Source organism: Vespa crabro, chromosome 9, assembly GCF_910589235.1.
Source record: "Vespa crabro chromosome 9, iyVesCrab1.2, whole genome shotgun sequence".
NCBI classification, from domain to species: Eukaryota; Metazoa; Arthropoda; class Insecta; order Hymenoptera; family Vespidae; genus Vespa; species Vespa crabro.
This window is the reverse complement of record NC_060963.1, coordinates 8,287,819-8,304,465: the sequence shown is the minus strand read 5'-3', so window position 1 is coordinate 8,304,465 and position 16,647 is coordinate 8,287,819. Positions and strand designations below refer to the sequence as shown.

Here is a 16,647-nt window from a genome sequence, read left to right as displayed (position 1 = left end):
GAAAGTTGTTCAAGCCGGATATATTTTATTTTTCGCACAAGATCTTTCCTCGTTCTTTTTTTTTTTATAATTTAAGAATTGCGAAGATAATTTTCTTGTCAAGCAAGGTCATTTCGGGGTTGGATAAAAAGTTTTTGAAGAGGTGAGTGGAGAAGTGGGACCATGATGTTGAGAGAGACCCCCGATATGGGCTCCAATACTCCCTTCTTTCTTACTGCTTTGCTAGAAAGGTGACTATGCCAAGAAGACAGGAGGTATCGAGCACGCCTCGCGTATACCCAGTCACCTTTCTCTCTTCGTGACCGTAGCATATGTTTTGCGACCGTCGATGGCGCTCTCGCGGCTTTGAAAACGGCGCTATCATTAACGCTGCTCCATCGGTCTCGTAAGCTTCGCTTACGTTGACTTCTCCCTCGAAAGGAGTTTTTCTTTTCTTTCCGACGGAAAAAGCGTTTCGAGTTTGTGTTTATTTTCCTGCTCGAATTTTAGAACCCGCAAGAGCGTCACGTACAGTCGATTTGATTTTCTTCTTGATTTTCAAATTATCTTTTTCATTTTGTTTCTTTTCTTTCTTTCTGTTTTTTGTTCTCCTTTACTTTCTATCAATTTTCTTTTTCTTCTTCTATATTGTTTGGTAATTCGTGCTCAAAGGAGAAAATCTATTTAATACGATCGGACGTCCGTATCTCTTCGCGTGTGTATGCGCTCGTGCGCCATTACGATAAAGAAGGGCGGCTTTTAACATAGCCGTAATATTTAAATTTTCTCTATTCAACGTTCGTGTTGAGAAAAATATAAAAAATTTTGATTTACGTTAAAAAACAAGATACGGGAAGATGATATTCTTCAGTGGTCTTTTGCTGTTCCTGGCCGTATTTTCGAGAGTGGGTAAGTTATGATCGATATTTTCATTTACGAGGGTAGTACGATCAATTTGTGGAGAACAATTTCCGTTCGATTGGTTTTGAATTTTTTCTTTAGTTTATTTTATGCTACTTTATCTAATCTTACTCGATTAATTTATTTTTTAGATCAATACTATCCAATTTGTGATCTTGTAAAGAAAGTAAAGATCTAACATTTTTTCTAAGCAACTTACTCTCAGCCGTTTCGTTTAACGGTACGTTAAATCCGTGGTAGGTAAATCGTGTTTGAAGGACGTTAATAGAACAGTGAATGTTCGCACGTTCTCCGATTCCTCTTCTCGTAATTTGCAAATAAAAAAGAGAACGGTTTATAATAATGATAAATAAATGGTGAATAAACGTAAGATAATGAAAGAAATTATTTGGAACGAAAAGGAAGTTCATTTAAAAAGGAGACATCGTTTGTATGATGATTAAAAAATTCAAGGCGGTGAACTCGAAAGGATAGCAATTGAGAAAGCATATAGTAGTCTAGTGACTGACTACTACCCTGTAAAGAACCATTATACTATAGCTAACGCTATACTGGTCGATCCGATCTTTCACTGGCTCGCGCTTTACACGCGAAAATGTCAGTTTACGTAATGACTGCACGGTTGGTTATCTGGCACACGCGGAAATCAAGCATGGCAAAGCGAGCTCCGATCCCCGAGGGTAAGCCCGAGGGTGGACTTTGCGCCTTGTGTGAGATAAATTTTTTCGTTTATCTTGCCATCTTGAGCAAAGAGCTTGGAGATTTTCTTCCTTCGTTTTTTCACATTTTTATCTTTATTCATCGATTTAAATTCTTTCGTATCTTTGAAACGTTGGCAAATCATTTATCAAACAAATCAATCTCTTTATTTCTTTCTTTTATTTGTTAGGATATTAGGAAACATTTGTAAAGATCGTTCTCATTTTGCAGTTTAAATAGTAGCTAGAGTCTATAAGGCGTCTCGATTGCGACGTTAAAATCGAGCCGAGTCGAGACGATCTTTCTTCCAAGGGGTTGCCTAAGCGCGAGTATAATACAATCGAAACACCTTGAATGGTATCGAAGCGAATCAGCTTGGTCGCGAGAGAAAGGGGGAGGGGATAAGTTTCGCCTCGCTTTACGATTAAGACAAAGGGAAATGTTAACGGCTATGTTGTACCACATTTCGGTAACACGCTAGATGAGTTTGGTGTGGAAACGTTGCTTTTACGAAATATCCACGGCCGGAGGTAATCCAAAGAACGTTGTCCGACTATGTAATCGAGCTGTCGTTCAGAATGAAATCGAGAATTTCTTCCTATTTTTGTTGTTGGTCAACGACGATCAAAGATCTTGGAATTGACGCGAATTAGTTAAGAGAATGGGAGGAAGGATGATGGGAATCACCGGTTTAACCCTCTAATTCTAATTAAGAGAGATGAGATCGAGTGATATCGAAAGACGACAGGATACATCCGAATCGTTTATATGAATACGTCTATTGAAAATAAAAATAAAAAATAAAAACGGATATTAATACCATATGGAAAGTACATCGTAACATTTATAATTGTATTATATGTAAAATAGCTAAATATTGATAGAAAATATTGCCACGTTTTCTGATTGTTCTATTTGTTAGAAATATTTCATAAAAGCAATTAGAATATTCGGTTACAAGTTTTACACCTTAGGTTTCCATAAGATCCTTTCATGAACAAGGAAAATCCTCAAGGCAGAATTATAGAGCCCGATCTGGTTTCGAGCGTAGGTGGGAACGTGCATATACATATAGTAGTGAGTGGTATCGTTCGCGGCTATCGCGGATAATTTACAGTCGTGTTAAAATCTTGTAATTTATCCGTCAGGATAATGTATCCTTTCAAGCGGAACGCGCGCTCGGAACGGATCGTGAGCTCTTGGCACGCGGCATCAAGAATATCCTCAGATAAGGATGGCAAATTTTAGCTAGAGGCAAGATCAAGGGCCTGCTTCTCTACATTTTTCAAGGATCGATATATCGCCTGCTTATCGTTATTATCCCTGTATTCATAAAATAAAGATATTCTTTTAACGAGACGAGATAGGACGGTAATCCACAAAAAGAGATAAAAAGCGAGAGATAAAGAGATACCATTTTTTGATATTACTTGAGAAGGCAAGAAAACATAGAAATACGTTACTTTTCCGATCTACATGCAAAGTAGAAGCTTGCATGGAGCTCGAGCAAACGTCGGTGTCCTTCTTCCAGGATCCCATCGGCACCCACACTGTATCCTTCTCTCTTTCTCTCTCTCTCTCTCTCTTTTTCTTTCCTTTTTCTCTCTCTCTCTCTCTTTTTCTTTCCTTTCTCTCTCTCTCTCTCTCTCTTTCTCTTTTTCTTTCCTTTCTCTCTCTCTCTCTCTCTCTCTCTCTCTCTCTTTCTCTTTTTCTTTCCTTTCTCTCTCTCTCTCTCTCTCTCTTTCTTCCTTGGCAATTACGAGGAGAATTTACAACAGCGTACATAAGCCGTAAGGAGGGGTCCGAGTACTCTTGCCTATTATATTCTCTTGGTTGTGTTATACATCGGTGTCCGGCTCCATAGGGTTCGCCTCTTTGCAATTACGAGAAAGAATTTACCGCGGGCAATGCGCCGATATCGCTTCTTTGACTTCTCTCTTGGTTCTTGCTTTGAAAGGAACTTTGTGATCGTCTCTTGAAAACGCAACTTTCGTGAATTCTTATGCTAAGTCGTTGTTCTTTCATGACACTAATTATTACAGGATATAATATTACTTATGTAACATTCATTTGTTCACTTATTGCACTATTGTTATTTTTTACACATAGAGAACGAGTTTCGAGGATTTCTGAAATCATAACTTTTACTGGAACGATTAATTGTCCTTGAAACAATGTGTAATAGAATCGTGTAATACAACATAGTAACAATATTACATCGCACTTAAGAGTTTTAACGTACTCATACGATTGAGAAAGATTGTTACTCGTAACAATAACGATTGTTATTGTAAAATTATTATTGTTGTTATTGTAAAAATTAGATATATTAGTAATTCTACTTTCATTTCAATTTTATTGGAAGCAGTACGCGAAGCATTATCACGAGCTACTATGGTCTATTACGTAATTATATTTATTTCCTTCGATTACCGGACAGACACGCTTATCAAATGTCAGACGTCGATTATTCTTCACGATTACCAACGACAACCTGCGAAAGTAACACATAGTATCGTCGTTACCTAATATGGTTGCTAGATATTCTACAATAATCCTATCGTATGTCTTTCAATGTTAGTTTAAGAAAATTAGAAAACGAATCGTCGAATATATTAAATTTTCTCAAATTAATTCATCAAAGAATTTGACATATCCAAATCTCATTAACTCTTTTACTCGTAATTTACTTATGTGCATTCAAAAAGGCGGTAATTATGATACTTCTTCATTGTCACTAAACGATCTGTCTCTTAACGATTTTTTTATTTTATTTCTTTTTAAAATAGGCTATTATTATAATTATATATTATAATATTAAAGTGAAAGTTACAGAAAAATGGTCGTTTATATGACGTATGTATTTCGTATTATATAAATTTCTAATAGTTTTCACGAATATAGAAACGGACAATATTTTAACATTATTTTCGTAGGATTTTCTTGAAGGACCGACTTGGGTAGAGGATCGCGTAACAGGCACGTTGAAGAACACAACTCCTCGGCATGGCTATTGTTTCGCCGTAGGAACGAAGGGGGAAGCGATAAATTATTTAGCTATAAAGGAGTACCTGTAGAACGTACTCATAGCACAAGGGCATGCCGTTAAAGTAAAGTCGAACCTTCACGTCCGAGTGTTTATTGCGCGAAGGATCTTGCCGAGTCTGTGTCGTATAGGTCAGGATTTTTTTGAGACGCGATACTTCGCCCACGCATTGGTAAGTTCAAATAAAGAACTCTATGCTATAATGATTTAATATCTGCCGATTGCTTCTCCAACTCGTAAAAGGATTTTCTTCCTTCTATTCCTTATTTTGGACAGTCTCGAGACAATAGAAATCTTAAGAGAGATAATAAGAATTTGTTCATTGCATTAAATATTTTTTTAATTGGTGTTAATAACAATGTAAATAATCTTGAAAGAAAATTTTAAGAAATTTCTAACAAAGATTTATTTATCTCGATAACTCTCGAGAATATCTTGATGCGTTTGCGTGAGACGGCAAACGCGTGCCCTCGAAAACGATGCTCGCGAGATCGAGAAATGAGATTTCTCTCGATCCTTCGTGCCAATGAACCGTTTCAAGAATTGGCGCGAACGGCTGGTTGATCTCAGTTGTGCTATGATGTCTTATGAAACTTTCGCACGTGCAAGAACTTCTTCTTACGTATTTTCTTTGTAAACTGGACAAAAGTAAACTTTGCTTTGAAGACTGATCATTAGCCTACTAAGTGGTTATTCCTTCGTATTTTGTGTTAATCATTTCTTACGAAATCGATCTTTCCGAATAGAGCAAGGAGTGAAGTCAGCGAAGAAGGTTATAATTGAAACTTTTGTCTTTTTATCACTATGCAGGAAAATATTGGTCCGCTTGGTGTGCTTAGTGGTTACCTTGAACTCTGAGAAAATGAGAAATAGAGAAATAGAGAACGACGACGACTTTCGTTTCTTTTTTTTCAGCATCTTTTCCTCCATAAAGAATATGTAAAGATATTAACAAATATCTGCAATATTATCATTAGGGTACTTATTATTTGAACTTCAAGATTATCGAGGTTTTTTTAAGAATATAGATAAGTATTCATTGTACATTGAATCGTTCGTAGTTTAAAGTTGCGAGTTGCGTAATAAAACATCGGTAGGAGAGTTACCGATTATTCATTCTTAACGTTCAACTGGTATTATAGTCTTGTCGTGTCCGTAATGATCGAGGAAATCAAGGAAAAGCGTCTCGGTAGATTGCGATTACGTTTCTTAATCCATCTCGCGAAATCTATTCCTCGTGTTATTGTCTACTTTCTAAGTAATCACGAAACTCGTATCCTTTTTATTTTACGATTTAACAAAAGGAACGACGATGCGACGATGTAAATAGTTTTGCACGATGTCATTTAACTTTTAAATCGGGGGAACTACACGTGACACTAAACTAGTACTTTGTCCTTTCTCTCTCTCTTAATTACAAATTGCTCAATTTTTCCTTCCCCTTTACGTCAGTTAACTCGATTCGTGATTCGTTTAACCGTCATCACTTGTAAATATCGTGAATAATCGCTTGACTTGACGGGAGAAAGTTCATCAAAAGTATTCGTAAGTTTGGACCAATTTTATTCTGGACAAATATGTTTTGACAATCTATTAATATATATATACATACACACTACTTTGTACTATTATTATAATATAAACGTTTTTAAAATATGTCGATTCTCAAAGATCGATATTATCTCGTTTTGTTTTATCTTGCTTTTCTAATACGATATTACACATTTTAATATACGATCTATTTGTCTGTTCTATTTGCATTACAAAATCAATGTATTTGCTATTGATCAGACGAGACAGAAAGAAGTAAAGAGAGAGAGAGAGAGAGAGAGAGAGAGAGAGAGAGAGAGAGAGAAAGAGTACATAGAAGAAAATAAAATACAAACGTGAATCATACGCGTGCTTTCGCACGTGGGATACTTTCATCGCATTCACTATCTCCCGAACGTCAGAAACAACTACCGTGTGATCATCCACTTCGTTCTCGTTACATAGGTTAATTAACAGATCCATGAAAAAGGATTCAAGGAGATTTTCATCTTAGATATGTTAACTATATTTGTCTAGCTCTTCCTATACGTTTGTACCGAGTTTAAATTATATGAGTACGTATATTTTATTTTCTTTTTCATATCACTCACTTTTCACTTCGATTATTGTGAGCATCAGAATTGTCATCAGGAATGAAATTTCATTGAAATACACGCTTCTAAACTATTATAAAAAATTACATATAGCGCCTACGAGTTCACCATGATGTTCTTCGATTCCATTCTCAAAAAATTAGACTTTCAATTCTGGAAATCCTTTATTTCATTTTATCCTCATTTGTGACGTCATCAAATTCTTGGATGTTTGTTACTCCCAAAAGAAAAAGTACTCATCGAATTTTACGATGTTTTTTAGCCACCCAGCTAAAGGATGCTCCTTTCTCTTCACACTTTCAGTACTTTGTTATACGTGAAAAATCTTGGAATCAGGTATGTATCAAGGTCGAAACCTTTCCATTCTGTCCAGTTCTCATCGGTAGACAAAGAAAGAAAGATATTTGAAATTCCTACAAATATCTTGAAGCTGAATTTTATAACGTTGTCGCCGAGTTCCTTTATATAAATTAACAAAAAAAATAGGAAGAAATATCTTTCGAATATCTTTCAAAAGTCATTCTAGCATCGGATCAAATTGTTATTTTGAAAAAGGATTGCTTTCTATGCCATTACGACCTATAGTTTTTATTATTTTTTTTTAATGACCTCGGACGTTAGTCATGCCATTCACGAAATAAGTAGGTACATATTGGTTCGAATAAACTTGCCCGAGACTTTGACCTTCCTTGCAAAACCGGATGAAAGTCTTGACATTTGATGGCTAAGGAATAATCGAAAATTATATACATTTCTTTTTAAATTATTTATCCTATTCTAATTAAAATTCATTTCGTATGAAATAATACAATTTTACGATAGTGTTACAACATGTACAATTCCGTTATATATACGTATATATATAAATATATATATATATATATATATATATATATATGTATGTATATATATATTTATATAAGTTTCTTAAGAAAATTGATATGATCTGTCGGTGCAATTTCCATTCACCGTCATTGAACGTCTTGAACCGGATTCGAGGAAGGGCTTTGTCTTTCCACGGAGCAATGTGGGTTAGAACGGTGATTACTTACGTTTTATTAACACTATGAAATAATAGTTTGACGAGAAAGGTAGGGTGTTTGAAGGAAGGGGTGCGGAGGAGGAAGAGAGAGAAAGATAAGACCGCTTAATGCTCCTTTCTCGACGTTGTTAGATCGGTAACGTAAAACCTTGATCGGTCCGTGGGACCGATCGGTTCCACTCCCACGGAAATCTTACTGTAACTGTATACAGTATTAAGAAACACGCGTGGCACGTAACCACGTCGCGCACTCACGCACACTCGAATTGCCCTCGCGTACGTAGAAAGGCGAATTAACGATGAATTTTCCAGTTATGCGCGTTCCTTTCTCTTTGAATATAATTGAAATAATAAAAATGAAATGATAAAAAAATAAAAACATAAGCTTCAGATTAATTTCGAAAATGATAAAAATGAATTCGTTGAACGAATGTTTATTTTTTTATTTTTATTATTCTAACAAAAATTATCTAATTTTTGTATAATTTATTAATGAAAAATATTGATTGTTAATAGAAAATATATATTTTTTTCTCCGTTTAAATCGTCTTAACGATGTATGATTGAAACGATCATTGTATAGATCGATCGCACGTTCCATGTAAGCGAAGTACGGTGAAAGTGTTCATGTGCTAGCGTACGAACCGTGTCATTACATTATAAATCTCCTTAAGTTACGCGTTTATTCATAGATTAATCGATATTATTGAAATGGTTACTTTGTTTTACCGAACGAGTTTGGTACTTGGACTTTCTCTAATGAAGAGAGAGAGAGAGAGAGAGAGAGAGAGAGAGAGAGAGAGAGAGAGAGAGAGAGAGAGAGAGAGAGAGAGAGAGAGAGAGAAAGAGAAAGAGAGGGAGAGAGAGAGAGGGAGAGAGAGAGAGATAGAGACAGAGAGAGAGAGGGAGAGAGATCCTTTCCTCATTTTCTTTGATAATTGAAAGTCATCGGTTAAAGACATCGTTTAAATTATTTGTATGCTATGAAATCGATATATTCATCAAATGTATCATTCAAAATCTGTATAGGTTTGTCTATCTGTGTCCGCTTGATCACGTTCTTGTGACGATTATGTTATTTACAAATATGTTTCTGTCGATGTTTTGAAATATGAAAAAATGATGTCAATAAATTCTATTTTTTAAAAGATCTAACGAGTATAATTAGGATAAGTGTAAGATTTGTTATGGATGGTATGTTCATGTGATGTTTAATGATCTTCTTGTTTTATTGACATAATACACGTGTTCTGACGATGGAAGTTCAACTTGTGTACACGTGATAGGTAGACGTATCGTGTACTTACGTCTCTCAAGTACGTAAGTACTTGGAGAACGTCAAAGATAATGTTATTGTAGTGTGAGTTCTCACGATTTATATATATTGATATATATTTATCAATATTCCGATGACATGGGTCACATTTCTTGATAATATAATCGCAAAAGTAGACGAGAAAGTCTATGCAGATTTCGTGATACATTCTTTTTCAACAATCATCATTTATCCTGTCGTAGGAAGAATGTATAAATTCTGTCTTTTTTTTCTATTTGTTTTTAACGTAAAAATGTCGAAGAAATGATATTCAGTACGGCGAGTATAGAGATACTCGACTCTGTACGTTTCTTTTAGTACCATGTCGTAAGTCTCGCCTTGCTATGGGATATATCAAGTTGGAGATGCGTGCTCGAAGTATAAAAGAGGAAAAAGGATGGAGAGATAAAGAAATAGCATAGTCGGTGTATGGCGAACGGTCGAGAAATATATCGCGCTCGTATAGGACTTACCGTCTATCGGCGACCTACACGCAAAAGCCCATGGGGTGGTGACTCGACGCGTGAATCTCAACGGAGGAAATGATTTCTTCATTTGTGCTCACACGGTACATTTAATCGTTGTGTGATGTATCGCACGAAAGTGCTTCTTCATCATTAGAGAAACAGAAAAAGAAAAAGAAAAAAAAAACAAAAATAATTATCATTGAGACGATTCTCTTCATTTAGAAATGAAATAATAAACAAAACTTATGAATAATAGAAATGACATTATGAAAGGAGAATGACGTTGATCGTTTACGATAGACCGATTGGATTTCGAAGTTTTCAAAATAAAAAAAGGAGGAATGTGTCGCGACTACGGAACTGAAACGAATCGTCTTCGTTAAATACCGTGCGACTTTTCTTCATATCAAGTAAGAAAGAAATACACGAGTCAATACCGTGAAAGCTGAGGTAAGACAATACGAAAACTTGAGCAATATGTCGATATTGCGTCGACACAATCGTTCCCATACTTTTCGTTGGGAAAATTCCGAGATGGTTTGAAAAGTAGCCGTTTGCATTTTTAAGATTTGTGAATTTCGAAGGAAAACTCGTTCGCTCGTGTTCTTTTCTCTCTCTTTAAGATCTACATCATCCTTCTTTTTCTCCGGAAATACTTGAAAGTGGGATAGAAAGTCGATCGATCGAGAGCTTGAACGAGACGTCTCTACGTCGCCACAATCACGTTACTTTTCTTTGACTCCAAGCCAAGAATGACGATCATTTAAAATGCACGACGATACTTCAAGGACGAGGAGACAACCGCATGCTTTTCATTAGAATGCCAAAGAAGAAGAAAAAATGCTGTAGGCGACGATTCTCTTCGATCTAACGGTAAGTCCTTCGTTCTGATCTTTTCTAAGGAAAAATCGTTTCGAAGAACGTGTAATATAGATCGCAAAACAATAGAAGAATTCGATAGAGATTGTTTGATGCAAAGACGATGTGCGCTCTCATGGATTTTCTCGTGGAACCTATGCCAATACTATATGATCGTCAAATATGGTACATATGTATATATGGAAAGTTATCTCGAGTGCACAATTTAAAATATGTGTATATATATATATATATATATATATATACATATGAATGTATATGTTATACATATATACACGTATTTTCCGGTCAATGCATTCTTTCTTGCCATGAAAGCGAGTCTATTTGTTTTTTCAAAGATCTACACACAGATTTACCGTGTAGATATAACGGTATATTACGTAGAATACATGTGACCACGAGATCTGGATAGATCTCATGTTCTTAAGTCGGTGAACGTACAACATACATATATCAACGTTGAGTTCCAACTCTACGTGCTTGGTTAACGCCTCTCGATATCTTTACAGCCTTGAGATATGATTCCAGATCTCACAAGATTCAACGATCTTGTCCACATTTTGTTTTTTCTTTTATCGATTATGTTATTAGAAAATTTTCGATTCTACTCAAGTGTAATTGGTCTATATCGATGGGATACTTTATACCTTTCGATCCTTCGAAAAATTAAACTCATGATGAAGTTCTCGTTACAAAGACGATGATTAATGTTGCATACGAACGAAGTAAGAAATTATAGCTTCGCTAACGCGTTGAATATATGAAGAAGAAGAAATTAAAGCACGATCATGAGATTTGAAAAGGTCTGCTAATTAGGATCAAGAGGATAATCGAGTAGATGTTATGTATGCAAGGATATATTTACATTTTCTACGATCTCATAGTAATATCATCGTGAAATTGAGATTGAAGCCTCATATCTGAATATGATGAGTTTATAAGAATCATTTTTTTGTTCACACACCTTTTTTTTCTTTTTACATGTAACAACCAATGATTTCTTCGAAAATAATAGTTATATTCGATAATGACCTTTCTGTCAAGACAGAAAATCAGACTGATATTAAATATTAACCAGTTTCTTGGAATTAAATCATTTAATTTTTTTTAACGAAGCTCGACAATTCTAATAAAAATTCAAAGGAAACTTTTCTCTCTTTTAATCCGAAGATAAGTTCAATTTCCGACATGGTCTAGTCGTAGATCAATGCGCGTTTTAAATGTGCCAAGTTAGAGAACTGTTAAATAAAAATGAAATGATTCTCGATGCGTAACGAATATTTTTTCTTACACGTGTATATAATACAAAATCGGTTTCATTAAGAACGAAAAAAGAAAACAAAAAACCAGATAAGTGTCAGATTGATCAATAAACATTTTTTCTTACACGTGTATATAATACAAAATCGGTTTCATTAAGAACGAAAAAAGAAAACAAAAAACCAGATAAGTATCAGATTGATCAATAAACATCTTCAAATATTTCAATAAAAATGCTTGCTTACGTGAGAAAAATAAAATAAATGATGAAATTTATAAAATGCTTACATCCTTATAAGTATCTGAGAGTTCTCAGCCTTTCCCTGAATCTTAAAAACGATTTCGATTTCCGATATCGCGGTCTCGAATTCTACCTCTTTAACGTCGCGGATATATCTTGCAAATGCTTGTGAAAGCGAAATTGTAGTGGCGGCGCGTAGTGATACTTGTTGCTAAAAACTTCAGCAGAGAATTGCAACATTGAAGGACCGGTTTTCGCGGAATAATACTTAAAAACCACTCTTACCGATCTTGCCTTCATTACCGCCTCGATCATTATTTTTCTAACAAGAAGATTCGTTTTTCAAGTGTTACAGAATAGATGATATATATTGTAACTAGTATATGTGACTTTGGGGATAAATGATAATTTGTAACGTAACATATTTAGACAACAAGTAGAAATAAAAGAAAATTGATTTTCGCGAAATAAGAGCGTATTTTAAAGGTAAATATTTCCGACTTTCTAACTTTGATCAAAATGTACAAGATTAGATCATCTTATGGTTAACAACGAAATAGCCAATTTAGTCAAAATATCGAAATATGTTTTAAGATAAGTGTTAACCATTTATAAAAGTTTTACCGATAAATTTGTTCATATATACATAATAAAATCCACGCGAATTTTTCAAGGTAGTGACGTTGTTACATAAGATAAAATATTTTAGAATTTTTCTTTAGTTAATTCAGTTCGAAATGAACTCGATGTAACGTTGACAATCGTTCCTCTTTACGATATATATAAAAGGAAGGAAGGTTGTGACTAATTTGGAAATCACTCGTCGATGTGCAATCACAACTCGAACGCGATCGATCGCATGACTTTGATCTATTTTTCACAGACCGCGATTCTGCTCTTGATCACGATCGCTGTTCGGCCTACTCCGTTCTCGTTGATTGCATGAATTATCAACGTCCCTTCGATCTTTCTCTCTTTCTCTTTTTCTTTTGACAAACTTTGCATATCAATGGCTGTGTTAAACGTAACTTTCCATACATTAATTTGATATCTCAAATAGAATCTAATGATAATCGATTTAATCAATTCCGTTATGTTCACGATAGACTCTCCATTGCAAAAGAAGTTATGAAGAAAATCAAAACGTCAACCGAAAAATCAAATTCACAAATGATCTGGAAGTCGTACTTAACTTTTTTCTCGTTCTTTCTTTGAGATAAATTTCATCGGAGATCATAGATCGAGATTAATCATAAGAGAAGGCTTCTTTATGCGAGCTGAGACTTGCTTTATTTGTTTTATGACATAACCAAGTTTTCCGATCGAATTATATGTAATATGAATAACAAAAAAAATAAAAAATGGTCCATTTGTAGGAAATATTTCCTACAAAATCTAGATCGTCGAATGATTGATCGATCATCTGGATCAGATGCGTGGAAAAAAAACAATCGAGGTCAGCTTTTTTTTTATAAGGAAGGAACGATCGAACTGATAGATACACACACGAGGGACAATTGTCTCATGGAGCGTATTATAAACATGTTTCTTGCGTAACCTCGCGTGCCTATTATGCAGGCTAACCTTTCCGGGAGTGATCGAAAGTTTCAGAGTGAAGATAAAAGACAGAGATAGAGAGAGAGAGAGAGAGAGAGAGAGAGAGAGAGAGAGAGAGAGAGAGAGAGAGAGAGAGAGAGAGGGAGAGAGAGAGAGAAAGAAAGAAAGAGAGAGAGAGAGAGAGAGGGAGAGAGAGAGAGAAAGAAAGAGAGAGAGAGAGAGAGAGAGAGAGAAACGATAGCTTATATTCTCCATATGCCTTTGGCCTTCACCGAATAGCTAGAAATAATTATAAAATAGTTTTGTAAGATTCAATTCGCTCGATATTATTTTTTTTCTTACCTATCACTAATTCATATTCGCAATAATACAATTAAACGTTATCGATTAAAATTCTTGATGTAAAATGTAAGATCGATGATCGGAAAATACAAAAACTCGTTTCATCGTATTTCTTTTCTTTATTTTTTTTGTAACATGACGTTATATTCAGTGGATTATTTTTAGTGGAAAAATATTTTTTTGTTTTTATCAACAAAATACTTTCACCAATGGTTCATGTTCGTTCGCTGATTTTCGTCGACAACACGACATTTTAAAATTTGCACGTACACAGTACAGTGCTTGTAAGCTTATTGAAAATGAAAAAAAGTAAGAGAGAAAATACTCTCCATGCCTTTCAACGGCAAAATATTAAACGTGTCTGTTTCTCTCCGACCAGCTGATCGATTAAAGAGAAACAAGAGAAGGTAGAAAAAGAGAGAAAAAGAGAGAGAGAGAAAGAGAGAGAAAGATAAGTAGAGAAGCGCATACAAACGTTCACCTCGTTACATGCTATTCGCAACACAAATTCGTTGCTTGCGAATCATTGCACGTACGCGCGCGTGCAGCTGGCAATTACGTGTACGTGGGTGCTCGACCTTCCACATTCAGTGAGAGTGATATAGAGAGACACGTTGATCGACTCTGTGTCTCGTCTCAAGAAGCTTGATGGTTCTTTGATAAGATCCTTAAATCGTGTTCGCGTGCCATGCAACGAACCGCAAGAATATGGGTTTATCTGTTTCCTTTCGTTAGGATCATAAACATTGGAGATTACAGCATGTTCAAGATCGGATACGTAAGACGATTACGACGTTCCTGGCACACATCCAGTTTTAGTAAACTTTGTATAAGAAGTAACTAACTTTGGCTTTCACACACTTTTAAGATATTTAAATAATTTTTTATTATGAACAATTAATTTGTAAAAATAAATTCGCGATCGTTCAGTTGTTATAGCAAATATATAGTTAACATATACCATGTACGAACGTTCTTGCATCACGAACTCAAAGGAGAAAGTCGTCGACGTGTGCCAGGGACAGAAAAAAGATCTACGTTGATCGAGAATTCATGTAGACAGAACACAATTTTTTTTACAATACATAAATTGATAAAGATCGTGAGAAGAAGATTAGTTCTTCTTATGTTCTCTCTCTTTCTCTCTCTCTCTCTCTCTCTCTCTCTCTCTCTCTCTCTCTCTCATTCTTTCTCTACAAAGTTTGATTTGAGTTTCGAAAATATCACAGGTGGTTTACATTTTCGCTAAGTAATCCTTCCGGCCTCGGAAGGAGTCATTTTTGTTTAGGAGAGTCGTACGGTAACTGCTCATAAGGTGACCTTGACTTACTGATGCTTATGCTTGAATAATGTGAATGCTTTGATTATACGATTATCTGAGTTTTATTTTTCTGAATATCGATTTCTTTCGAAACAAATTCGTGATCTTATTATTTCACTAACGTACCTCGTGTCTCAATAGCATAACGAATCGTCGAAAACATAAGATTTAAGGTTCTTTTCGGATACTTTGAACGATTTAGTAAGTCAATAAATTTTTACCGAATTATTCCGAACAAATTCCAATGGTTTCGAATAGTTTGTCAATTTGGTCTTACGGTACAATGATTAATTGCGTACTCGTTCGGAACATTCGAATGCAATAATTATGTTTAATGAAGTAACGGAGCACAGCGATACTTTCGCAATGATTTTTCCTTTCTGCAAATTGCACGCAAGGATCAAGAGGTTGAGGAACCAAACATAATTCGATAACATGTAATCATCTTAGAGTCGGATCGATAAAATGTTATTTCTTCGATTACATAAGTCAAAATTTTCGGTATTATCATCATTTTATGTAAAATAAGATTTTTACTAGCTAACACTTATCTATCTACATCTTTTTTTCCGGATGGATGATTCGGATAATTCACTCAAGAACACGTATTAGCTAATCTAATAAAATAATCCGAAACAAGTATTATTAATAAACAGATAAATAATGCATAATAAATTAAAAGTTCACATTGTGATTCAATAATATCGAAAGGTCGAAAGTTTTCTTCGTCAAGGATTTACATATTTTCTCGGTTATTAATGCGATTTTGCATATGAAGGGAAACTGTCGAATTAATATCGAGAGTATTCTGTGATATTTTCCGTCAGAACGGCATGACTCAGAACGCGGATTCTTAACGTACAGGCTGATCGTGGGATAGAAGCTCGAATGCCGAGGAGGTCGAGGTGCCTTTAGTAATCTTCAGGGAACGAAGGATCGTGAGTGGGTGTTCCTTTCGATATCGTTGGGCGTTCACCGTCCAATCCTTTGCGTTTTATTTATCCATAATGTTTATTTCTTCTCTTTTCTCCGACTTACATAAACGGATTAATCATTGGAAAAGGGCAACTTCAACGAAAGAATCTGTACGGACATCCATTTTAAGGATACTCGACTCTCTCGTTATTATTAATCCTCTCTTTTTCTCTCTCTTTTTCTTTCTCTCTCTCTTTCTTTCTTTTTCTTTCTCTCTCTCTCTCTTTCTCTTGTTCTCTTTCTCTCTGACTTTTACTCGTTCGATAAAATCATGATTATCGCACGGTGGCGATCCTATCGTACTCTCTACTAAAGCGCATGATCGCTCCTTATAATTAATGTTCTTACTCTCTTCTCTCCCACGAACTTTGGATATACGATCGATCTCAGTGTTCCTATATCTTGTGTTACGTGAAACGAAAGATATGATAACTGTAATGTATATCTACTTTAACTTCA

General features: G+C 35.1%; 1 protein-coding gene across 3 annotated transcripts in view; it reads left to right on the top strand.

The window, feature by feature from the left end:
* Positions 1-265: 265 nt before the first annotated feature.
* The window catches only part of LOC124426756, a 37,886-nt gene continuing 21,504 nt past the window's right edge, over positions 266-16,647 (top strand). The window contains exons 1-2 of one of the 3 annotated variants that reach the window (XM_046968833.1): positions 267-507; positions 652-888. In XM_046968833.1, the coding sequence (XP_046824789.1) occupies positions 837-888 (52 nt within the window). In that variant the 5' untranslated portion in view covers positions 267-507; positions 652-836. Of the gene's footprint in view, positions 889-10,167; positions 10,487-16,647 lie in introns of those variants that run through there. The other 2 variants (XM_046968832.1, XM_046968834.1) reach the window with 2 other exon arrangements.